A 22433-nucleotide genomic window follows, 5' to 3' on the forward strand; every position below is an offset into this window, starting at 1 on the left:
CCTTGACTAGTGTAAGCACTGCTCAGCAACAACTAGACCATCGGTGTGTTATCAACATTATTCTCATCCTAAATCCAAAACACAGCACTGTACCAGCTACTAGGAAGGAAATTAACTCTGTCCCAGCCGAAACCAGGACAGTCTTCCTTTCCAAAACTGGGGTGGCTTCTCCTCTGGCTTGAGAAGAGGAGCCAAGGACAGGCTGGGCTTACATGGATCAATGCTGAAGGAGGATTTGGACGGGCTGGCAAGCGGGACACAGGCTGGTTCCTGGCAGCTGTGTTGAACTTGTGAGTCCCAAAAGCTCGTGGCAAAAGTTGGAGTTGATATCATGGGCAAGAAACGCAGCTATGCCATCAGACGCTGTGTGTCTGCTCTCTATCACACGTCCTGCTGCCAGATGTCCTGTCACCCCCGGCCCCACTCCCTAGCAGCAGGGACGCACCCCAGGGATAGTGTTTTACCAGCTGCCAGCATCTGGAAGGTGTCACTGACTGTGTTAAGCCGGTTGAGCGTAAACACTGGAGTCTGTTGGCGTAGCTTAACCAAAAGGTGCCAAAGTTATTCTCCGTCTTCACATAAACAGGATCTGCGAGGAGAGTCAGCAGTTCAGGGAGGGATTAGCACAGAAATGGAAAGGAGCAAATTTTTTCCGCCTATCACAGTCCATCTGCAAGCCTGATGTCTTCAGTTCAGGGGGCTGTGTCATGGCCGCAGCCCTGTCCCCAGCCCCCTGCTCTCCTGCTCTTGCTTTGGCATCTGCCAAAGGCTTTGAGTGGCAGGTTTCCAACAGGGAAACTCAACTCAACTTTGGACTCGGCTCTTGACCAGTCTGGGGTGGCTTTTGTTAAGGTTCATGTTTCTACTAGACCTTGGCCCAAGAGGTCTTTGATGCCCGTTCAGGCTCCAGCAGGTCTCCGCTCCCTGCTCTCACTGCCTGGGGGAGGCTGATCGGATGAGAGCAGGGGCAGGGAAGAGGAGGATGGATTTCATCCACCTGCATCAGCCCCTGAGCACACGGTTGGGTTGGGTTGGGTTTGCCCACGGTCTGTTTTGCATTTGGCCCATCTGCTCGGGCTCCCTTGCCACAGAGCACAGCCAGAGGTGTGTCGCAGCCCAGGTGTCTTTCTTGCAAAACTGCAAATAACAATAAATATTCCCCAAAGCTGGGACCAGAAGTGGAATGGGGCAAAAATTCTGGCTTTTGGGCTGGGTGCCCCCAGCATACATGGCCACTAATGCATGGGGGATGTGCGTGGCTGGTTGTGCAATGCTGAAGCCCTTGGGGGAGGGAGATGGAAAAGCAAACCTCCCCACAACAAGCTTTTATATTTTCGCAGCCAGATCCTTCACTTGAGAAGTAACTGAGGCAGCTGTGTCCTTCTGCCCTTCCTTCAAACTCTGACTTTACAAACTAAAACAAAGTCCAGTTTTTGGACTTGACCAAATGTTCCAAAATTTTTGAGAAATCCAAGCAATCAAAGCTATTTGAAGGGAAATGTCTTCTCTTTGTTCCACACTGCTCTTTGTCCTGCCTTAATTCAGAATTGCCAGTGAGCTGAGGGGCAAAAAAAAGCTGCCCCTAAGCTTTAGCTGGTGATACCCAATCTAGAGGATCTGCTCAGGCTCTTGCGTGTGGGAAAGCATCAGAAATGGCTTTGAGCATAAGCCCCAGGGCCAAGAAGCAGATGCAGAGGGCTTTCGCTTGACCTTCTCTTAACACATTGCTTCTTCCCTACCTTCCACTTTGTTTCTTGCTGTACGGCTGCTGGTTGCGACTCTCCCATGGTTTCGGTCAGAGAGCCTGGGCAGATCCACATGCCCAACCCTTGCAGCGCCTGGATGCACAGAGCTTCTGCCCCTGCCAGCCCTCCCCGTCTCCTTGTGAGGTACTTGGCGTTTAGCAGGCGTTGCTGCAAAAGCACGAGGCAGGCAGAGCTCAGCATTTAATCTATTGGTTTCATAATGATGTGGATTTTTTAATTTTCCATGCTTGCTTTTTTTCTCTCCAGGGTGAACCTGGGCTCCAGGGCTTGCCGGGACGTGCGGGTTACCCCGGCTCGGATGGCTTCCCTGGCCTGGATGGCAAACCTGGGCCGTGGGGGCTGCCGGGAGAACAGGTGAGCCATGGGCAAGCAGGCAGGCAGGCAGGACCATGGCATGGCCAGCGTTGGGGTGGGGAAGCTGCAGCCCCAAGCCCTGAGCAGGAGACAAGGGGCTCCTAATGCTGCTGCTCTTTATGTTTGCTTGCCTCCTTTAACTAAAATATTCCTCCTGAACCTACAACCCCAGGCAGTCCTGGATTAGTGCCTCAAGGTTCATGTTTCCCAAAAAAAAGGGCTGTAGAACCTCACACACGTGCGTTAAGGTGCAGCTGGGATAACCCAAGCGCTGCAGATCCTGCATTGTGGTGGGCCTGAGCACGAGGGCTGGGCTGCTCTTCTGCATCTCAACCTCCTAGTTGCTTTGACAGGAGAAAATAACTGGGGGGGAGAAAGAAATGAGAGCAGTTACGGACTGCCTGGATAGTGTTCAAGCTATGAAGCTGGTCACTTCGTGGTGTGATGGTCCCTGCCCTTTTCCAGACCCCTGGCAGCGATCCCTGGGGAATACGGGCAACGCACCTGGGCTTGGAAGCTTTCTCAGGGGGCTTTTGGAGGATGGTGACAGGGACTGGACCACGCTGAGAGGTTTGGGGCTCTCAGCAGCCCCCCGGGAGTCTGCACCAGGGTGGCTGTGGGCAGGAGGCAGCAGCTGCCGGCGCAGTGGGGAGGGGGGAGTGGAGCTGGACATGGGTGGGAGGCGCTGAGCAGCCCCTCAGCACCCACTCTGCTTCTTCCTCCCTCTCCCCAGGGACTGCAGGGCTTCCAGGGTGACCGAGGGCTGGCTGGCGAGAAGGGAGAAGAGGTAAGCTGGCTCTCACTTGCTTAGTCACTTGGTGCTGTGGGCACGATTCGGTGCCAGCCCCAGTCCCAGCCTGTACGCTTAATGCCAAGCAGTAAGAGCTTTTCATTACTGGTTTCGCTGGTACTGCACCAGCAGCGCCTGGCACACACATGTCCCCCCAGCCTGCTGGCACGCATGTGCCAGCCTGATGTTGCGTTACGGTGTGGGATGCCCTAATTGCCGCCCTCCAGCCGTGCGGGATCCGGCTGGCGGCCGCCCTCACCGCTGTGCCTGCTCAGCCTCCGGCCGTCCGAGTGCCCTGTGCTCGGAGCTGCCCCAGCCCGGGGGCGGCGGGGGCTGCTAGTGCATGTTGCTGTGGTTCCTCTCCAGGCTGTTCCAGCGGTTTCTCAGCCAGGATATCAAATGTCCATAAAAAAGTGAATGCTAGTGGTTTGTTGCCCTTTTTTTTCCTTCCCCCCTCCCCCACCCCCCGAGTCTTTTTAAGGCAAGTGTTAACTAAAATATTTAGAGCTTCCCAGGAGACGCTGGGCTCCTCCGAGGTCTGATCATACTGGGGTGTTTGAAACCCAATTTCTTCTTTTTGAAGCAGCAACCCCACAAGGTTTATCATATACCTTTTCTGGCCCATACTTCGTACCCTCTTGCCTGTGAGCATCATCCCAGCAGCCAGATGGAGGATCTCTTGCCCTTGGTCTCAACCTCTCTGTGCTTGAGCACTCAGCAGCTGTGGACACGTGAAGCTTTGCACCGCTCGCACGGGCCCATGAAGCTTTTCTTTTTCTTCCCCGCTGCCGCTGTGTGCAGCTCAGGGCACCATGGCATCCTCCAAGGCACAGGCGATGGGCATGGCCCTGCCACCCGGTGCAGCGCTGCCGTGGAGAGCCCCGTCCCAGCCCTGCAGGTGCTGGGACACCTCCGTGTCACCGTTGCGTGTGGCGTGGTGCAACACTAGCTTGGGACATGGGAGCGGAGTAGCCACAATGGGGGGGCATCGTGCTGGGGACAAGCAGCTAGGCTTTTCTTCTGGGGCTGCCTCATTTAGCACAAGCTTGAGGGTCCCCATCCCCCTGCAGCACACCAACAGTCCTTTGGGGCACAGCAGCCATGTTTTAGCTCCTGATGGTCCAGCTGGGGCTCACATATCCTTGTTGTTCCCGTTTCAGGGTTTCTTGGGTGACCCTGGACCGGTTGGGGAGAAAGGAGAGAAGGGAGCGAAGGTGAGGGTGTCTCTCCTTGCTCTTTACAGCCCCGCCTGGGTCGAGCAGGGGGTTGATCCTTCCCTGCCACGGCCCCCCAGCCCCAGGTCATGCTCTCCCCCATCTCTCAGGCTGCTCTTGGCTTTTCCAGGGGGTGAAGGGAGAAAATGGTCTGCCAGGTCCTGCTGGGCTTCACGTGAGTTAACGGGGAAGCTGGGGATGTCTTGCACCCTGCCATGCCGGGATTGCTCCTTCCCTCCATCCCCTCTCCTGGGCTGACCCCTTTGCTTCTCTGCGATGGCCCCGAGCTCTGTCCCTGGCTCCAGCCCACGTTCTCCTGGCTTTGGGCAAAGCCCTCGTGGTCTCTGTGTTTTCCCTGACCCTCCTGCAAGGGATGGGACAAAGGCAGCTGCCACCTTGGGGTGAGCACCTTGGGGTGGGCACCTTGCTGACACCCCACTCCTGGCTTCTCTCCCAGGGGATGTCGGGTCTGAAGGGTGTGACGGGCTTCCAAGGCCCCATGGGGCCAGAGGTGAGTGGTTTTGCTTTCTCTGTGTCACCAGCCCTCCCCGAAGAGGTGCAGGAGCCTGGTGCTCCCCACTGGAAAGATGGGTCCAAGAAGGGAGGACTTGGGCTTTGCAGGTCACTGGCACTGCTTTCTGGTTCGCTCTTACAAAATCCTTGGTTTGTTTTTTTTTTTCCGAGAGCTGGACCTAAACTACATCTGTATCTTTGTCCTGGAGGTGGCTCTTTATTAACGGGGATATTGCCCCAGAGCAACCAGGCATGTTGTCCTTCTGCTTGTTGGGGGCAGGAGCTTCCCCTCGCCTCCAAAATCTCCCACATGGACGTTTGCATCCCAGCTCATCCTCCTGGCTGGCGATGAAGAGAAACGAGCCTTTGCAGAGCACGTTTCACCACAGTTTATTTTAGGTGACCACCTTCAGCTGAGATGAATCCCAGGCTGACAGCACCTTGGTTTTTCCATGCTGCTCTCGGCACACTGATAGCTTAACTGCTGCCACATCTTTGGGAGGCATCCCAGCCAGGGAAGAGTTTGCAGAGGATTTAAAAGGAAAATTAAAATGTTTTGGTGGTGGTGAAAAGAAGCACCTTCCAACACGAAGGCAGGCGGGGAGCCAGGGGCTGGCCAGGTAGCTGTTCAAAGGGACATCAAGTAGCTGATGCTTGATGTGAAGAAAAGGGAGAATTTGGGATGTGAAGACTGAAAGGAGAGAATCAAAGCAAAACAGACTAGAAAAATGGCATCCTTTCTCTCCTGCTCCAGGGAGAAGGTGGCTCAGCGGGTCCCCCGGGGCCTGCCGGCCCCATGGTAAGTCACAGCTTCTTGGTCCAAACTTCTGCTGAAACGCAGGGGGTGGCTGGGCTGGGGGACCTGCTGCCATCTGGCTCGCAGCAAGAGCGAGGCAGGACCACCACGGGCAGGCTGGGACGTGCCGCGATGTCCTGCCGCGTTTCATCCCTTGTGCTGATTTACACCTGAAAAAGATGCCTCTGCTTAAAATGCAGCCTCCTGGTAGTGGGAGGAAAAATTGCAAAAGGACAAAAGGTGTTAAAACTCACGCACACCAGTAAAGCCCCCCCAGCATCCTCACTAGCCCGGGGCTGCCTCTGCTGCCATGGGAGATGCCTAGGGGGGCCCCGTCCCGTCTCCTCCTGCATGGTGCACGTGGCCGCAGGGCTGAGCACGCTCTCGCCTTGCAGGGAGAGCCGGGCCAGCCGGGATCCGTCGGATGCCAAGGCATCAATGGCTCTCAGGTGGGTCTGCCCCAGTTCCCCTCCTTTGCTATTTGGGATTTTCTGGCCACTGCACTCACCCCATCCCTTCCCTGCTCTCTCCCCAGGGAGAAATGGGCCCCCCTGGCTTGCCCGGTCCCCGGGGCCCCAAGGTACGTCAGTACACGCCTGCACCAAGGGATGAGAAAACCTCACGGTGGTGGGGTGTCTTGGGACAGCTGGTGGGGGTGCTGGGATGGGAGGGTGTCCCGAGGGTCACCCAGCCCGGAGGGGGGTCTCCTCCAGCTGGGCTGTGATCTCAGCCCACCCCAAAATCTGCAAAGAGGCTGAGATGGGGGTGGGAATCCTTTCTGTATCCCTTGCAGTGGTGGGGGGGTCCCCTCGCACCAGCCGGCTGGGAGCCCTGGAACTCCTCAGCAGTGCGGTATTTCCCAGGAGAGGTTTTGCACCGCAGGCTTTGCACGATGTGTGCAGGGCTTTGATTCTAACAGCAGCTCCTCGTCCCCCGCTGCTTTGCAGGGACCGCAGGGCTTGCAGGGGAGACGCGGCCCCCCCGGCCCCAGGGGCATGCAGGTAAGCGGGTGCTGTCCTGGCTCAGAGCCCACCATGTCTCCGAGGTGTGGGTCCCCTCGCCATGCGCTTGCTGAGCAAGGAAGGAGCGGCTGGGACTTGTCCCCCATGTGCTTTGCAAATGAGCATGAAGTCCTTGACCCTGTGGGTCTTTATGACCACCCAGGAGTGGGTGGGAGTGGGTGGGTGGGAAGGGCCGTGTCCCGAGGGCAGGCTGCTGGCTGCAGCCCCTGCTCTGGGCAGGACGTGCAGGCACGGGGGCGAAGGGAAGGGTGAGCTGATGGGGACATGGTCCCTGGGGCGTGACGTGCAGCTCCTGGAGGGCCGGGCAGGGTTCCTATGGGCTGGGGTCTCATCCGCAGAGCAGGACAGTGAGCAGCATCCCTATTCTCCCAAACCTCCCACCACCTTTGCTTTTCCCCAGGGCCCAGCTGGGATGGAGGGATCCGCTGGTCCCAAAGGAGACACCGTAAGAGCTTCTTGCTGGCTTGCTTTGACCTTGGTGGGGATGAAGCCCAGGCTTGAGGGCTTTCCTCAGAGGGACCTGAGAGGTGGGGTGAGGCGTCCCTGCCCTTGCTTTTGGAGGGGAGAGGGGGTTAGCGCTTGCAGCGGACCTCGCAAATGAACCCTGGAGGTCCCTGGCAGTCCTGGGGAGGGGACACGGTGGGGCTGGGCCCTCTCTGCCCAGCACGGCACGAGCTGATGCCAGCACTCCCCTTGCAGGGTGCAGACGGTGCCCCCGGGCTGAGGGGACAGCCGGGACAGGAGGGCCCTGGGGTAAGTCCATGGGAGCGGGTGGCTGGGTGCGGGGTGCTCTCATCCTCCCCCTTGCAGCCCCCCGAAGCACTGCGGGGGAATGCCCTGCTCCCCCCTGCCACCCCCAGCTTCCCACGGTGTTTGTGGCACAAGGGCTGGTGGGGATGATGGCCGCGTCCCTATGGCCACGCTCCTTATCTCCAAACTCCAAAGCTCCTCTGACTCTACTGCTTGCAGGGGCCTTGATTTTTTTTTTCCCTATGGATTTATCAGCAGAGATGCCTCAGCCCCAGCCCTGCCTATCCCTTCCCTGGTGCGCGATTAGGTGCACCCCTTTTCCCAAGGGGTTTGGGTGCTGAGCTGCCCTTTCCAAAGGGTGAGGAGGCCAGGGCAGCCTGGCCTTCCTCCTGCCTGACCCACGGTGTCCCAGCTGACCACAACCCTTGGTGCATTTGCTTCTCATGTGCCAAAACCCCGACACGCAGAGCTGAAAACTGGTGCTTGCAAAAGGGATGAGGGATGCGGGGTGGGATGTGGGTGGTGCATTTTGGAGGCTAACAAGGACCTTGTCCTCATGCTGGGGGCTGCTGTGTGGGCGGGGGCAGACTTGGGAGGGCTTATGCATCCCCTGGTCCCTGTTGGGGTGCAAATCCCACCGTGGCATCAGCAGCAGTAACTCTGCAGAGCTCAACTGATGTCTCCCATTTATCAGCGTCTTCCCGTCCCCATAGCGTGGGAGGGTTGTCAGCCTCCATGAGTGCATGCAATATTTTCCTTTGTGGTTCTTTTTTTTTTAACTTGCATTTTGTGTCTCTCTCTGAAGGGGTTTATTGGCCTGCCAGGTTCAAAAGGCACCCAAGGAGAGCGGGTGAGTGATTGGCACCCATGCCAACCCTGCTTGGGATGCAGGAGAGCCGCGCGTTAGAGCAGCCCAAAGCACCAGCTTCATGTTCTTTGCCTGTGTTTGGACTTGACGGTTGAATAGGTGGCAAATGCAGTCGTTTGGGAAGGCAGAGCTGCACTTGGGCTTGCCTTGCTCTAATAAGAGGAGCTTTCAGACACGACTGTTTGTCCTAAGATATTGTCTGCTTTGGGGAGGCGGCAAGGGAAGTGGGAGTGCTTTAGCATGTGTTAAGGGACACGGTAATGAGGACAAGGTGCTCAGCATCGTGCTGGCATCAGGACGGTGCAGCTGGGATGCCACCACCAGCTGCTGCAGGCATCCTACCTGCCAGGGAGCTGGGGGTAGGATTGGCATGGGGTGCTGGGGGCACTAACGGTTTGGTGGTGAATGAACCCAGAAGCTCTGGAGCCCCACCGCCATGAGGAGCAGATCCAGTATGTACCTGCTCCCAGCTCCGAAAGGCCCATCGGGAGGAAAGCCGTGATCTAAGTTGGGCAAAACTAACTTTCTTTGATGCTAAAATCAGATCACGGCATGCTTTGGTTGCAAAGAGTGGCATAACATGGTTTCCTGAGTGTATCCTCCACCTCTGCTGCTCCTGCAGGGCTGTCGAGGTCCGGGTGGAGCCAAGGGAGACCTGGGAGCCAAAGGAGACAAGGTACCACGTACCCAGGCTTGCGGGGGGATTCCTCAAGCTGCTTTCTCTTTTGTTGTTCATATGTGCCATTTTCCAGGTAGTGGATGAGTTTCTGTGGATGTCCAGGGACCCAGGGGCATTTGCTTTCGGGGCCTGTGAGAGCCGGGTAGCTCAGGCTGTGCTTGATCCCACCACGCTGCCGCCCCTGATCCATCCTTCCCTGCTCCGTCTTGCTTTGGCTGTTTAAAAATGTTATATTGCCCCATTGTTGGTGCCCCAGGGATGCTCTCGGAGGAGGGTTGTGGGGTGTTCACCCAGAGTGGCCTCATGCCAAAGGCCGGGTGTGCAGAGAGCCAGGGCAGCAAGCGATGGGCTGTCTGGGGGGTTCCTGCCCGTGGGCGGGGGAGCCCCAGGCACTGGCTGTCCCTCTTGTTTGCAAGCCCTGCTGTGACATGCTGTGTCTTATTCCTCCAAGGGTCCACGTGGAGCACAAGGAGCAAAAGGGCCCCCAGGGATTCGGGGCCAGGTCGGCTTGCAGGGCTTTCCCGGCCCCCGAGGAGCAGCGGGGCCCCGGGGACCAGATGTAAGTGCCGCGTCTGGTCCAGGGTGTTGCATGGTGGGACGTGCGTGTGCCCAGTGTCATGTCGTGAGGTGGGTGGCGTGGGGAGGGGACAGCCCTGAGGGATGCAGGCAGCGTGGGCAGCGCTGCCTTGCCCCAACCCTGCCCGGGGTGAGCACTCCTGCCTGCTCCTGAGCCCGGGCGATGGGCGGCGTGCCTTGGTGCCTGCCCAAGAGCCACGCGTTGCAGTGCTGCTCTCTCCCACTGCCTAATCCTGGCTCCCCTCCAGTGTCCTGGGCATCTCCACCACCCTCTTCCTCCTCCCGCGGGCTGAAGGCACTGGACTGTCCCCAGCTAAAAGCCCACCTGGCAGCAGTACTGGTATTTCTTCGCTCGTTGGGGCGGTGGGAGCTGCTGCGGGCTAAGGGAGCCCTCTAACGGCATCTCCCTCCACGCTGCTCGGGCACCGCTGGCCTCTGCTCAGCCGCGGGGAGCTTTGCTCAAAGCCCCCATCCTCGGGGTCACAGGTGCCCCCAGCACCACAGCACTTGGCACCAACAGAGTTTTGACCCGGCTGCTCCAGACCCCTCTGGCTCTGCCCCCATCAATGACCCGAAATTCAGCGATGCGAGGAGAGGGCAGCTTGAGACAGGGGATTTCCAGCAGGTCTGAGGGCAGCCCTCCCCAGCTGCCTCTGCCCGAGTATCTTTGCAGGGTTCCCGCTGAGTCCCCGCTCCATGTCAGCACCCTTCACAGGTATTTTGAGAGCACAGGGCTCACGGATCGCTCTCTTGAACTGCTGCTCATCTCCGACTCCTGCTGGGCTCTCTGCCTCCTGGAGCCTGTGCTGGCAGCTCCAGAGGGCTGCCGTCGCCCAGCCGGCTGCCCTGCTTCTCACCAGCCATACTGCCCGGCCCCGACCCTCGCCAGCTCCCAAGCGCCGAGCCACAGAAAAAAGGCACGATTTTTAGAGTGCTTTTTCCTGCAGTGTCTGCTCTGAGTGAGCTGTCAGGATGGACAAACCCAGCTGCAGATCAATTTTTCTACCTGGGAGCTGAAGCCAGGCTGGCTGCTTATCTCTAGTGGTTTCCAGCTTCTCAGGAGAAGGAGAAGTGGGGATTATATTTTCCCACCCACCTTTCTGGGCTGCAGCATCCCCCCACGTGTGATGCCCTCCCTCTCGGAGGGCTTTTGGGATGCCTGTCTGGATCTGCTCTCACATTCACTCTTCAGGATGAGAAACGAATCCTCCCACCTCTCCAAGAGATGGAGATGCAACACGACTCATCTCGTTGCCGGCGGTGCCTTTTCCACCCAACCAAGCAGCGCTGTGCCTGCCCTGCTGGGGCTGTAACGGAGGAGGCAGGAGCCTCGGCACACCAGTCCTTTGAATTGCCTTTAATTTGATCAGCAGGAAATGAAAATACTCAACTGTGCTCCTTTGGGCCAACACTGAATCCATTGAGCTTTTTTTCTCTGGCCAGTTTTATAAACCTGAGGGATGGGGGACGACCCCCATCCCCACCCCAAAGGTCGGCTGGTGCCCCAGGTCACATTGCCATTTAATTAATGTTACCTCCGGCCATGTTCCCTGTGTTTCTCCCTTACACAAGGCAGGGGGACGGTGGCTGCGTGGCTGGGGGAGCAGGCAGAGGATCAGAGGCTGCCTTTGCCCTGGCCGACTCCTCTCCTCTCTCCTGGCAGGGGGAAGAAGGCCAGATCGGCCCGGCGGGGCTGAACAGCAGCGAGGGATCCAAGGTCAGCGCTGGCATTTGCTGCTGTGTCCCCTGGTTCCCCACAGGCTGCCCTTGTCCTCGTGCGGAGGGGCAGGGATGCAGCCACCCTGCCCGGGGCCTCCAGCGTGGGTCCCAGCACCCAGGGGACAGCATTACGATGCCCCCCCAGGGAGGATCCCCAGCCTCTTGGCCCCCCACCCCGTGCATGGCATCCCTGCACCCGCTACGGCCATGTGCCGACCTGCCGACGCGGTGGTGGCTGGATGAGTCCCCTCGGTGCTCACCGGGGTGGAGGGGCTGGGGGAGACCTGCGGGGTGGCCTAAAATGACTGTGTTCCCCTTTGTGTGAATTTTAGGGAGGCCGAGGACCTGATGGCCCGAAGGGAACCCCAGGACCACGGGGAGCCCGGGTAACTAATGGGGGGCTGGTACTCGCAGCTGAATCTTGGAGCTTCTTTGGCTGTGGGAGATTGAAACAACCCTGGAGACCCCTCACTGGGTGGCTTGGGATGTGCTGGGGCTGAGCCGTGGCATCTTTGGGCGCTAGCTTTGCCTCCAAATCTGCAGCTTTATTGCTGGCAGAAGGATGCTTTTCTTAATGCTTCCTGTTTTCCAGGGCCGCGTGGGTCAGCGTGGGCTGGTTGGAGTCCCTGGGCTGCCCGTAAGTAGCAGATGACCCATGTCCCTGTGCTGGCGCGTGGTGCCATCAGCGCTGGGACAGGGAAGCCAGCTCTCGGGGAGCAGCGTATCCTGGGATGCGGCCGGATCAGAGGGTTGGGATCTGCTTGGGAATTTGCACAGGATAAGTTGGAGATGAGCAGCTCAGGCTTTTGCACATTGCATGAAGTGTTTTGACAAGCCACCTGCCCAACACCACAACTTCCCTCTTAACCCTGAGCATAGAAAATTCAGGAAATAACAACTTTTTAAGAAAACTCTGTTATTCAGTCGTGTTTGGTGAAGGAGCCAGGAATAAATAGCTGGGGCAAGAGGGGAAAAAACATGGTCGAGATGTTCACAGTGGGAACGGGTTCCCTCCCACATTCATGTTATTTCCCAGCGATCGCATCCAAAGGTGGGATGGAGCAGGGAGGAGTTGCAGGAGCTGTGCGGGGATGAGCCACGTACTAACTAACCCATGTCCCAATACAGTCCAGACGAGCACCCTGGGGACCACACCACCACTGATTTGCCACCTTTTAATACTGGAGGGAGGCTCTGGGGCTGGATGAGCCCTCGATGGGGGCACCCTGCCACCGGGCTCTGCTTTCCTGAGACGAGACTCTCCTTTCAGGGCTCGCGGGGCATCCCGGGAGCAGAAGGCGCAGAAGGAAAGCCTGGTACACAGGTTCCCATCCTACACTCTGTACTTGACTGCGGGCGAGGGCTGGGGCGGTGGGTTGTATTGAGAGGGGGAGCTGAGCCCGGTGGGGGCAGACTTACCAACCCCCCCATCCATGGCCATGTGGGTCAAGACCTTGACACCATGTTGGACCTTGCCATGATGTGCATCAGCTGGCTCTGGGCTGGCACGGTGAGACTGGGAGAGGCTGCCTCTGCCTCCCCATCCTCATCGTCACCTGCCTTGTCCTGCAGGGTCCCCCAGGGGCTGTGGGCAGCCCAGGCAGGAGGGGAACACCGGTGAGTAGAGCTGCACAGCTGTCTGATTTCTGTCCTTCCTCCCCTCTGCTCAGCTCACTCCCCTTGGGGATGTGCCTCAAAAGCACGTCCATGGGATGGGGCGCAGGTGGTGGGTGGCCCTGATGGAGCAAGACCAGCCGGAGGGTGCTCCTCTGGGTGCGGCTGCAGGCAGGGACCTGCTGAGAATCGTGCTGAAGGGTGAAGGAGAGGGAACGGGGCAGTGCGTTTAAGAACTGACTCTTGCAAAATGATTTCTCATCCCTGGCACAGACCTGGCCTGGCAGCAAGTTTTCCTTTCTGCAGGATTTCTAATATTTGTTTATCTTTGCTCTGAAATGCAAACAAAAGAAAAAAAAATCTGGCACTTTCCTCAAAACAAAATATGAAAAAAGTTGTGCTGTGGGTCAAAGAGACGCACCGCTGAGTTTGCTGTTAGCATTGCACAGCGCTGTCTAGATGCACGTGTGGGCGTTGTGTGCGTGTACACACACAGCCGCGGTGCTTCAACAACGAGAAACCAAAGAGCTGGTTTGAAGTGGAAAGCACCAGCGCTGCCTTCAACAGGCTGAGGCATTTGTCTGCGTCTGGCCCCCGGTGCTGCACTCTGCTTTGGGTTGGTCTCGGACCACACACTGCCAGGGGAGAGCCTCTCCATCCCTCCTGCTTCAGCCTTCCCCCCATCACTCATCTTCTGCCCTTTCCTCCAGGGTTTTGCCGGCTTGCAGGGGGGCCGCGGGCACGCAGGACCTCCTGGATCGATAGTAAGGAAAACAAGTGTTCTTTCTGCAGGAACTCTGCCTTTTCTTAGGTGGGAAGTCAGCAGGGCTGGCTGGTGGGGGATATGGGACTTTCCCACGTTGGGAACTGGCAGGGGATCAGGGCATCTGTAGGACCTGATCTTAACTTCTTGTTAAATGACAAAAAAGCCTCAGTGGCAGAAATAGCTGGGGCTAGGAAAGAACAGAATAATTTCCCCAGGGAATCAGCCTGCCCGAGGGACTTTGCAGCTTCCCCGAGCCTAGCGGGGTCTCCATGGGGGACGGCAGCCCGTGGAAACCCTTCACACCTGGGTGGCTGAATAGCAGCGTGGCCCTGGGTCCTGGGAGGGAATCAAAGCATTTGCTCCATCCCAGGTGGAAACGGGTGGTACAGGTTCAGGGAGGACAGTCCCACATCCTTGCCCACTGGGATGGAGACCCAGAGCAGCTCCTGCAGCTGGAAGAGCTCCTCCCTGAAGAGCCTGCTCTCAGCTGGGTTTGGTGATGAGCCCAAGAGCGAGTATCGTCACCTCCCCCGGTGACAACCCTGCCGGAGAGCCAGCCATGGGGTGCTGGTGTGCAGGAGCCACCAGGATGGGCCACGGTGGCGGAGTTTATCCCCAGCAACCCAGTTTGGACCAGGTGATGCCTGTCTGTGAGCACAGAGGCAGCAGCTGTGGCTCAGCGGGGCTTGTCTCATCTCAGCCTTTTGACTGACGCCTTTTCCCCAAATATTTCCAAAGGGCTCTCTGGGAAAACCTGGACCTGACGGAGACCTGGGTTCCCTGGGCCCAAAGGTGAGAGCTGGGGTTTTGGGGGGCCATAAGCATGACGGGGGGGCTGGTTGGAGCAGTGATGGTGGTGAACAGCCCTGAGAGGCTCTTGGCTGCCATGGGGAAACCTGGGGGGGGATCCCGTGGGTTCAGACGTGGACACCAAGGACAGGAAGATGCCTGCCTGCATCCCGGGAGCGGAGGTTCGTTAACGCCCTCGTTTTGCCTGGCAGGGCCTGCCTGGGAAGCCTGGCTCGGAGGGACCGCAAGGACCTGTCGGTACCTATGTAAGTGATAGACCTGCCCGTGGAGGGGGGTACGGTGCTGCCTGCCCGCCTGCGTGCAGGCAGCAGTGGGGGTGGGGGGACGCTCGCTGGAGCAGCGCTGCCTCCAGCCAGGCACTCGCCATCCTGCCAGGGCTCCTGCTGTGCCCAGGGTCCTGCACTTCCCCAGGCGAGAGCAGCCGCCTTCTCCCAAAACCTCGGAGATGCCAGGCGGCCCCGGCTGCCTCCTAACACCGTGCTCTCCCCAGGGCTACCCGGGACCTGCTGGCGACCGTGGGAGGCCAGGGCGCAGGGGAGACAAGGTAGGGCTGGGAAATCCAGCACAGCAGTGAGGGGATGCGCTGGGATGCGAACCCAGGCTTCCAAAACATTTTTGGGTTGGGCTCTTGAACCCAATGGATGGGTTTGGGTGGTGTCCACAAACGGTCTCCATCAGCCATGCCAGGGAGGTTGCAGGGGTGGCAGGAGGAGAACGGCTGGAGCTGGCTCCTATGTTGGGCGAACCGGTGGTTCTCCAGCACTTCATCTGCCCAAACTCCTGTGGCTTGTTATATGATGCCAGGCAGCTGGTTTTTTGTTGGGTTTGTTTGGGTTTTTTTTCCTTAAGAGGTTGCTGCATTAAAACATACATTGGAAAGCAAATCTTTCTTGCCTCCTAACAGGGAGAAACAGGAGCCCAAGGCCCACCGGGATTTCCAGGAAAAGCTGGTCCCAAGGTGAGTGCTGTTTGCTGCTGTGCTGGGCAGCTCCAGCTCCCCCCGGAGAAGCACTGAGCAAGTCGCCTTTGCTGGGCTGGGTATGGGAAAATGGGAAATCTTTGCCACCAGCATCAAGGGGCTAAACTGGGGAGAGGGGACCAGTCAGGGCTGCGGCGCGGGGCTCTGATGATGCTCTCCTCCCCCAGGCCCTGCCAGGTCCCCCTGGTCCACGAGGCGCTCCCGGCTTCCAGGTAGGGCTTGCCATGCTCCCTGTGTGCCTGGCTTGCTCCGCTCCCTTTGCTGCATTCCCCTGCGATGTGCAATACTCTGCAATACATACCGTGTGCTACCTATAGCATTAGCAGCATGGATCCCAGACCCCTTTGTGGAAGCAGGCAGGACCCTGGTCCTGCTTGTTGCTGGCAGGGTTTCGTCCTGATACTGCATGGACACCGTTGAGGTGGCCCAGGCGCATGGGGATTGTCCAAGCGAAGCCTCACCCTGCTCGGGGTTCTCTGTGCCTCCTTGCCATGATCACGCTGCTGAGCATCCTTCTTGTTTCAGGGCAGAGCGGGAGACCCAGGTCCTCGAGGGCTTCCAGGGCTGCCTGTAAGTGGGAGAGCTGTAGCGTGTAGAGATGCTCTGTAGGCTGAAGTTGGGTGATGTCTGCTGGGATGAAAGATAGGTGCCCACTCTGGAGGCAGCTTCGTCCCCGGGCTGGTCGTGGGGCAGAGAATGACCCAAACTCTGCATGGGTAGCTGGGTGGTGACAAGTCGGGTATGGGGACAGCAGTGCCCTCCTGCACCCGCAGTGATGAGGCACTGGGACCCCCCAGGCACAGCTAGTACCTTGCAGACCCCGTGGTGGCCCAACTGATTCAGGCACAGGGCTCCTGCTGGCATTGTCCTCCCTGGAGCTGCACCCCACGCTGCATTTTGGAGTGCCTAAGTGGCCTTTTGGCCTTGCAGGGCGTTCCGGGCACACAGGGGCTGGACGGCATCCCCGGGAAGCCTGGCTCAGCAGGAGAAACGGGGGCTCCTGGAGCGGCTGGTGCTGCTGGCCCACCTGGGTACCCGGTGAGTGCAGATGTGGCTCCTTCAGTTGATGCACAACACAACCTCCTGCCTCAGCCATTTGCTCTCCACCGGTAGGACCCAGTGCAACAATTTTGCTGGTGCAACACTTTTAAGAGAGCTCCCAAAAGCACCTGCAAGAAGAGAAGAAAAAGGGAAGCTGGTGCAAGGGGCTTGAGAAGCTGCGAGTGGTTTCTCTGCCTGTGGGGACGTGGTGTGCTGGGGCCCCCCAGCCCCTGCCACCCACGCTCAGGAGCTGAGAAGGCCTCCTGAGTTAGTGCAATGCCTTGCTGCTGATATAGCCTGTTTGTTTTCAGGGGCGGGAAGGTCCAAACGGACCTGAAGGGCCTTCGGGGATGAGAGGAGAGAAGGTAAGGACAGAGAAGGCGAGTCTTGAGCGGCCCAGGCAGGCAGAGCCTTGGGGTCACTCTGCTTGCCCAAAGCGGGGTTTTCCTCCCCTGGGCTGTAGGTGCAAGCACGCCTCCCACTTTGGCCACTGGCTTTGCCCAGTGGGATGGGGATTTATGTGTCTGGTGCGAGGTGGGAAAAGAGCCTTGGAAACCCTCCTGCAGGGGCCGGGGCAGCGGGGTGTGCAGAGGACCTGCGTGGAGGACCACCACGGCTGCCTGTCCTAATGTCTGTGTGTCCTCCGGCAGGGTGATGCGGGAGATCCTGGGGAAGTCGGCATCGGCGGGCTGGATGGCGAGCAGGTACGTCAGCTGGGGAACCCTGTCCTTCCCTCAGCTGGGGCTGCTCCAGCCTGCCTCCTCCTGCGTGCCTTCTCCAGGGATGGGAAGGGAGGTGGTTGTTGATCCTTAAGTAATCCAGAAGGTTAAAGCTGTGTCCACGTTACCTGAGCCGAAGGTTTTGGGCAGTGTGGTATAAATGAGCTGTGCTAGGGCTGGGCTGTGTGTTTCCTCCCCAGGGACCACCGGGACCGCCGGGAGCAGAGGGTCAGCCGGGGCCCAAAGGCGAGCAGGTCGGTTCCCGCTGGGTGCTGGGGGTGATACCTCCGGCAGCGCTGGGCTCGCCTGGCCCCGCTGCTGTAGGTGCAGCCAGGCACCTAAATCCACATGGGGCTTTTTGAAATCCCCCCCCCAGGCATCCTCATGCCTGGAGATTTATGTTGCTGGGTGTGGTAGGAGGGTCCAGATCCCCTTAAAGCTTTGGTACCTGGTACAAGGAAAACCGGGGCTGCTGATGGTGAGAAATGATGGAGGGCAGAGCCAGGGTCAGCTGGAAAAGTCAGCCAAGAATAATCCTGTTCATCTTTGTCCTGTCCAGGGAGAGGCAGGAACCTGCGGAGCTCCGGGCATCAGAGGGGGCCCCGGGGAGCCAGGGGACGATGGGCCAGAGGGGCCACTGGGGAGGTCCGGGGAGCAAGGAAAGGAGGTATGTGTGCTGGCTGACACCACGGTGGTCACTGCTGCCCACCGGCGTCCTCTGCCAGGGGGTGGGGATGGGATGGGGACAGGAAAGGTGTGCCACCCAGCGCACTGGCTTGGCCACAGACAGGCTGAGGTGCCCCCATGGAAGGAGGGGGCTGATGCTTTGGGGTCCCCTTGCTGGGGGAGTTGCTGCTTGTCTGTGCTCCACAGTTTGTCCTCACTCGCTTTTGGGCTAGCATGGGTCACGGCTGGGGGTGACCTCCCCGTGCAGGCGAAGCTGTGGGGCCATCTCTTACCCAGCACCAAAATCCCAGCCAGAGGAGGGTGGGGAAGTCAGAGCTCGGCTTTTAACCCCTCCTGGGATGGGGCTGGAGAGCAGCTGCTGCATCTGATGCTGATATTTCCCCTCTGGGCAGGGTGACGCTGGTGATGCTGGAGCCCCGGGCGAGCCAGGACCACAGGGACAGAAGGTGAGGAGTGCCTCTAACTCTGTCCCTCCTTGCAGCACCTTGGGGACATCCATAGCCTGCTCAGCCTCCATTGCTCAGTTTGGCGTGGTGGGGGCAGAAGCAGGACAGGGGTGTCCCCGTGGCTGAGGACCGTTGAAGATGCGGGGCTCAGACCTGGCATCAGCACCTCTCCTGAGCACCCTAGGGTGAACTTCTCCTGTCCGTGGCACCCAGTGAGAGGGTGAAACATGTCATCTCCATGCAGAAACTCATTTAATTGCTATTCCTTTTTCCTCTCTCCGGTGACACCTCTGTCTCCATCCCTGAGCAGGGTGATGCTGGCCCCAGGGGCCTTCCTGGAGCGCCTGGCCCAGGAGCTGCTACGGGGGAAATTGGAGAAAAAGGCCATAAAGGAGAGAAGGGCCAAGAAGGTTTGCTGGCAAGTACAGAGAGGGGCTGCCTCAGCCCACCGGGCTCCCGGCATCCCCGCAGGCTGGCCATTGGGTGCTGGGTGCCAAGGAGCGGGGCTCACCCCCGGCGGGAAACCTTGGGCTTCAGGAGCTGCAGAAAATACTAGGAATTAGTAAATCTCCTTAATTAGGGAGTTTCGTGTCTCATGGGCATGACACCAAAATTGGGTCTTGTTGGCACAAAGGGACAGTTTGGACTTGCCGGGCAGTCCGGGTTAATGCTGCCTCCAGCCAAACTCCAGCCTCCTACCCCCGGGCCGGGCTGGGACCCTGCTGAGCACGTCTCCCTCTGTGTCCCAGGGCCAGGTCGGTGTCACCGGAGCTGCAGGACCTGCTGGAGCCAGAGGACGGCTTGTAAGTCAGCTTGTGTCCCTCTTCCCATTTCGGCTGATCACGGACCTGGCGTGGCAGGCAGGGGGACGTGGCTGTGACTGGGAGCACTGGGCAGGGTTGAATCAATGGGGCTCCTTTGCTTGTGCCCTGAACAGGGTGGGACGGGTCTCCGAGGTCCTCCTGGGCTCGACGGTCCCGAGGGAGCGAAGGTACGGTGGGGTGATGGCTCCAACCCTTCATCTCTGGGTGAAATGCCTTTTTCTGGTCTTTTCCCAAGCTCTGCTTTCTGCCTCTGGCTGATGGGGCACATGGTGGGGCTGGCTGTGGTGGAGGAGCTGGGTCAGACCTGGGCAGGCTGGTGACCTGGAGGACCTGCCATGGCACACTCCCTGCCTCCTTGCCTGAGATCCAAAGTCAACAAGGCAAGGAAGGGGTTTGCTGGGGACAGAGCTGTTTCCCCTTCTTCCCCAGGGAGATCCAGGGCCACGAGGCATGGACGGACCCACTGGTGCTACTGGATTAGAGGTACTGGTGCCTGGGATCTTCTAGAGCTAGGAGCTCTCAAAGGCTTTACCAGTGCTTCACGGTTTCCAACACAAACCAAAGCCCAAAGGATTTATTGCCCCTTAACTGCCCAGGCCAGGGGGCTCAGGAGTGAGGAGGTGTTTTTAATGCCTCGCATCTTGGCACTGACTCCCAGGAGGTACTTACATGCCCCCAGCCCCAAAAATCAAACCATTTCAGTCTGGCACCCAGGGATGCCTTGTGGAAGACCCGTTCTGCTATCGCATCATGTTCACTCCCACACAGTGCCTGGGCACTGCCTGGGCACGTGCCGTGGCCAGCTGAACGTGGTGCGAGGGAGGGAGTGCTTAAAATACTTGCAGAGGGCCTGAGCACAAAGCACGTGGTGGTGATGGGCTTATTCTAAATCCCCAACGTCACCGCAGGGACTCGCTGGAGATGATGGAGTCAAGGGAGACAGCGGCAAGCCCGGTTCGGCGGTGAGTACCGGCCCTGCCCCTGCAAAACCTCCCTGGGAAAGAGGTTTGGTGGCATCTTCTGATGAAGTAGCAGAGCCTGTCCCTGCACGGGCTGGGGCTGTGTGTCACCCGGGGGGTGGCCGCAAAGCGAGCTCTGCCAGCCCGAATGCCGGGCTGAGTCTCCTGGGTCCTGCCCTGCAATGGCTTTGTAACCGAGTCATCTTTTTCCTGGTTTCCCTAAAACCAAAGCTCCTTAAAGGCATTTTAATACAGCTATTAAAAACCATGCAAAAGTGCCGTGGCTGTTGTGCAATTAACACTCGGCTGTCGGAGTCTGCCTGAAGCAGGTCCAGGGCATTTGGCTTCCCCGTCTTCTGCTCTCACAGAGCAAACCCGCAGGTGTCCGTAAGGTCAGAGGGCTCCAGGAACCGCCCTGTGCTCAGAGGCATTTGCGCTGCCCTGAGATGCATTTTATGGTCGTGGCCCTGACATGCACAGAGCCACAGATGTGTTACCGATGCCCTGCGCTTGGCTGCAGGATAAATGCCATTTGCATCCCAGCTTTCCCATGTTGCAGTGCCGGCCTGCCCAGGCAAGACATGTCCTTAAATCAGGCGTTTGCCTTTGCTGGGAGAGGTCGGGATGCGGAATAAACTCTGGGGGGATTTGCAAAGCAGGCAGCGAGAGCCATCACTCAGTGTAGTTGAAGCCCCTCAAGGGGCGGCTGCTCGGACCCTGCTCCAGATGGGGTTGGGGTGGGGTGTAATTGGTGCCCCTGTCTGTGTGCACTGCAGGGCGCAGTGGGTGCCTGGGGACTGGCGGGTGTCCCCGGGCTCCGGGGCTACACGGGGTGCGCAGGAGCCAGAGGAGCAGCGGGTGCCAAGGGAGAGCCAGGCCAGCAGGTAACTGCTCTCTCTGCCACAGGGATGGGCAGGGGACATCCCTGCAGGGTGGCCCAACCCAGCATAGCTCTGGTGCAAAGCAGCTGGCTCCATACTCACCCTCCTGCCTTCCCCCGAGTAACCCGGAGCTGATGCCAGTCTCCTGTTTTGTCCCCAAATGAACTCAGGGTCCTCTCGGGCCACCGGGTGAAGCTGGAGCCACAGGGCTGAGCGGCACCGAGGTGAGTGGGCTCCTCTGCTGCCCCACTTCTCCGCCTCTGGCTTTTCTGCATGATTTGGGTGAACAACCCTGGAGCTTACTTTTCGGAGTTGGGTTGATTTTTGTTTTCCTTCCTAGGGCCTGGCGGGTGTGAAAGGGGAGCTGGGCAAGCCGGGAAAACCGGGGCAAACGGTGAGGTGTGGGATGGAGCCATACTGGTTCTCCCTGGCACAGGCAGTGGGATGCTGGGATCTCCCGTCTGCGGTGAGGTCCCACACGGGCAGCATCTCCTGCTCCCGCTGAAACTCCCGCAGCCCCACTCTGCCCAGCCTGCTCCAGAGAGGGGCAAAAATCTCAAATGGACACTTCAGCTTAGAGCATCCTCCTGTGCACGCTGTGGCGAGAGCAGGGAGGGAGGCCGGGAGGGGACATCCCTGGCGCAGCATCCTTACGGAGGGGTTTCCTTCTCCTTTGGGATTTTAGGGGTCTCCAGGACAAGCCGGTCCTAAAGGGCGGAAAGGTCGCAAAGGAGAAAAGGTACCTCCAAAATCCTCCTCTGCAGATGGCACCCGAGGGGGACCGGCCATTGGGCATGGGGTGGCCGAGCCTGAGCTGGTCAACCATGTTGTGGTCCATGGAGAGAAACCAGGGGGAATCGCCCCAGGGGGCCCATTTCTCCCCGCTGTCAAGGCAACCGCGCATCGGTGCTTGGCAAACACAGAGCTCTTAGATGCCCTTGGGCTGCCTTGGCTGGTTTTCGAGTGAGGGGCTGGCAGGTCTCCCCAGCTCAGCCCCCCCAGCCCCACAGGGCTGCCTCCATCCTGGCTCAGGTGCCCTTGGAGGGGGGACAGGGTCCTCCCCTTCACTGGCCAGCTCTGCACCATGGCCTTGGTGTCCATCTCCAGGTTCCTACAGCACCTGGTGAGCTCTGTCCCCATCTCCATGCAGGCAGCAGCCCCTTTTCCCCAGTCCTGGTCCGGGATGTGGCTGGGCTGCTGGTGACACGTCTCCCATCTCTTCTTCCCCCAGGGCGATGTGGGGAGTGAAGGGGAAGAAGGGGTTCCCGGAGAAACTGGCAGACGGGTAAATTGCACCGTTGTCCCCATGGAGGGTGGTGGGAAGCATGGGACTGCTGCTTGGAGCCCGCAGAGGTCTTGCAGAGGGTCCCCGGTTTGCTGGGGGCTCAGCATCCCTGGGCAGGCAGCAAGGGGGACGCGGGGCGGCCGGCTTAGTGCCTTTGACAGGCTTGAATTGCTCGTGAGTCTTTAATCTGTTCTTCCCAGGGCAAGCGAGGCAAGGTGGGCCACCGGCCCCCAAGAGGCCCCCGGGGACCCAAGGTAGGTCGGCTTTGCCCCGCTGAGGCGAGGGCTGCTTTGGCACCCTGGCAGCTCAGGGGTGCTCCCAAGCCGGGGGGGTGCTCCCACCTGCCCGAGCCCCCAGCTTAGAAAAGGATAAGCC

At 59.1% G+C, this 22433-nt stretch overlaps 1 protein-coding gene across 1 annotated transcript in view; it reads left to right on the plus strand.

Moving 5' to 3' along the window:
• LOC109279541 (collagen alpha-1(I) chain-like) overlaps positions 1-22433 on the plus strand; it is a 65184-nt gene that overhangs the window by 37374 nt on the left and 5377 nt on the right. Inside the window, exons 13-55 of the mRNA XM_019472844.1 lie at positions 2013-2120; positions 2854-2907; positions 4071-4124; positions 4255-4299; positions 4582-4635; positions 5392-5436; positions 5829-5882; positions 5969-6013; positions 6381-6434; positions 6856-6900; positions 7155-7208; positions 8011-8055; positions 8696-8749; positions 9204-9311; positions 10992-11045; positions 11380-11433; positions 11640-11684; positions 12318-12371; positions 12620-12664; positions 13372-13425; positions 14166-14219; positions 14429-14482; positions 14728-14781; positions 15142-15195; positions 15384-15428; positions 15742-15786; positions 16147-16254; positions 16569-16622; positions 16908-16961; positions 17177-17230; positions 17536-17643; positions 18056-18109; positions 18417-18527; positions 18859-18912; positions 19047-19100; positions 19363-19416; positions 19842-19895; positions 20669-20776; positions 20944-20997; positions 21114-21167; positions 21459-21512; positions 22005-22058; positions 22259-22312. Coding sequence (XP_019328389.1) covers positions 2013-2120; positions 2854-2907; positions 4071-4124; positions 4255-4299; positions 4582-4635; positions 5392-5436; positions 5829-5882; positions 5969-6013; positions 6381-6434; positions 6856-6900; positions 7155-7208; positions 8011-8055; positions 8696-8749; positions 9204-9311; positions 10992-11045; positions 11380-11433; positions 11640-11684; positions 12318-12371; positions 12620-12664; positions 13372-13425; positions 14166-14219; positions 14429-14482; positions 14728-14781; positions 15142-15195; positions 15384-15428; positions 15742-15786; positions 16147-16254; positions 16569-16622; positions 16908-16961; positions 17177-17230; positions 17536-17643; positions 18056-18109; positions 18417-18527; positions 18859-18912; positions 19047-19100; positions 19363-19416; positions 19842-19895; positions 20669-20776; positions 20944-20997; positions 21114-21167; positions 21459-21512; positions 22005-22058; positions 22259-22312 — 2568 coding nt within the window. The remainder of the gene's footprint in view (positions 1-2012; positions 2121-2853; positions 2908-4070; positions 4125-4254; positions 4300-4581; positions 4636-5391; positions 5437-5828; positions 5883-5968; positions 6014-6380; positions 6435-6855; positions 6901-7154; positions 7209-8010; positions 8056-8695; positions 8750-9203; positions 9312-10991; positions 11046-11379; positions 11434-11639; positions 11685-12317; positions 12372-12619; positions 12665-13371; positions 13426-14165; positions 14220-14428; positions 14483-14727; positions 14782-15141; positions 15196-15383; positions 15429-15741; positions 15787-16146; positions 16255-16568; positions 16623-16907; positions 16962-17176; positions 17231-17535; positions 17644-18055; positions 18110-18416; positions 18528-18858; positions 18913-19046; positions 19101-19362; positions 19417-19841; positions 19896-20668; positions 20777-20943; positions 20998-21113; positions 21168-21458; positions 21513-22004; positions 22059-22258; positions 22313-22433) is intronic.

Source organism: Aptenodytes forsteri, unplaced genomic scaffold (assembly GCF_000699145.1).
Source record: "Aptenodytes forsteri isolate BGI_AS27 unplaced genomic scaffold, ASM69914v1 Scaffold325, whole genome shotgun sequence".
NCBI classification, from domain to species: Eukaryota; Metazoa; Chordata; class Aves; order Sphenisciformes; family Spheniscidae; genus Aptenodytes; species Aptenodytes forsteri.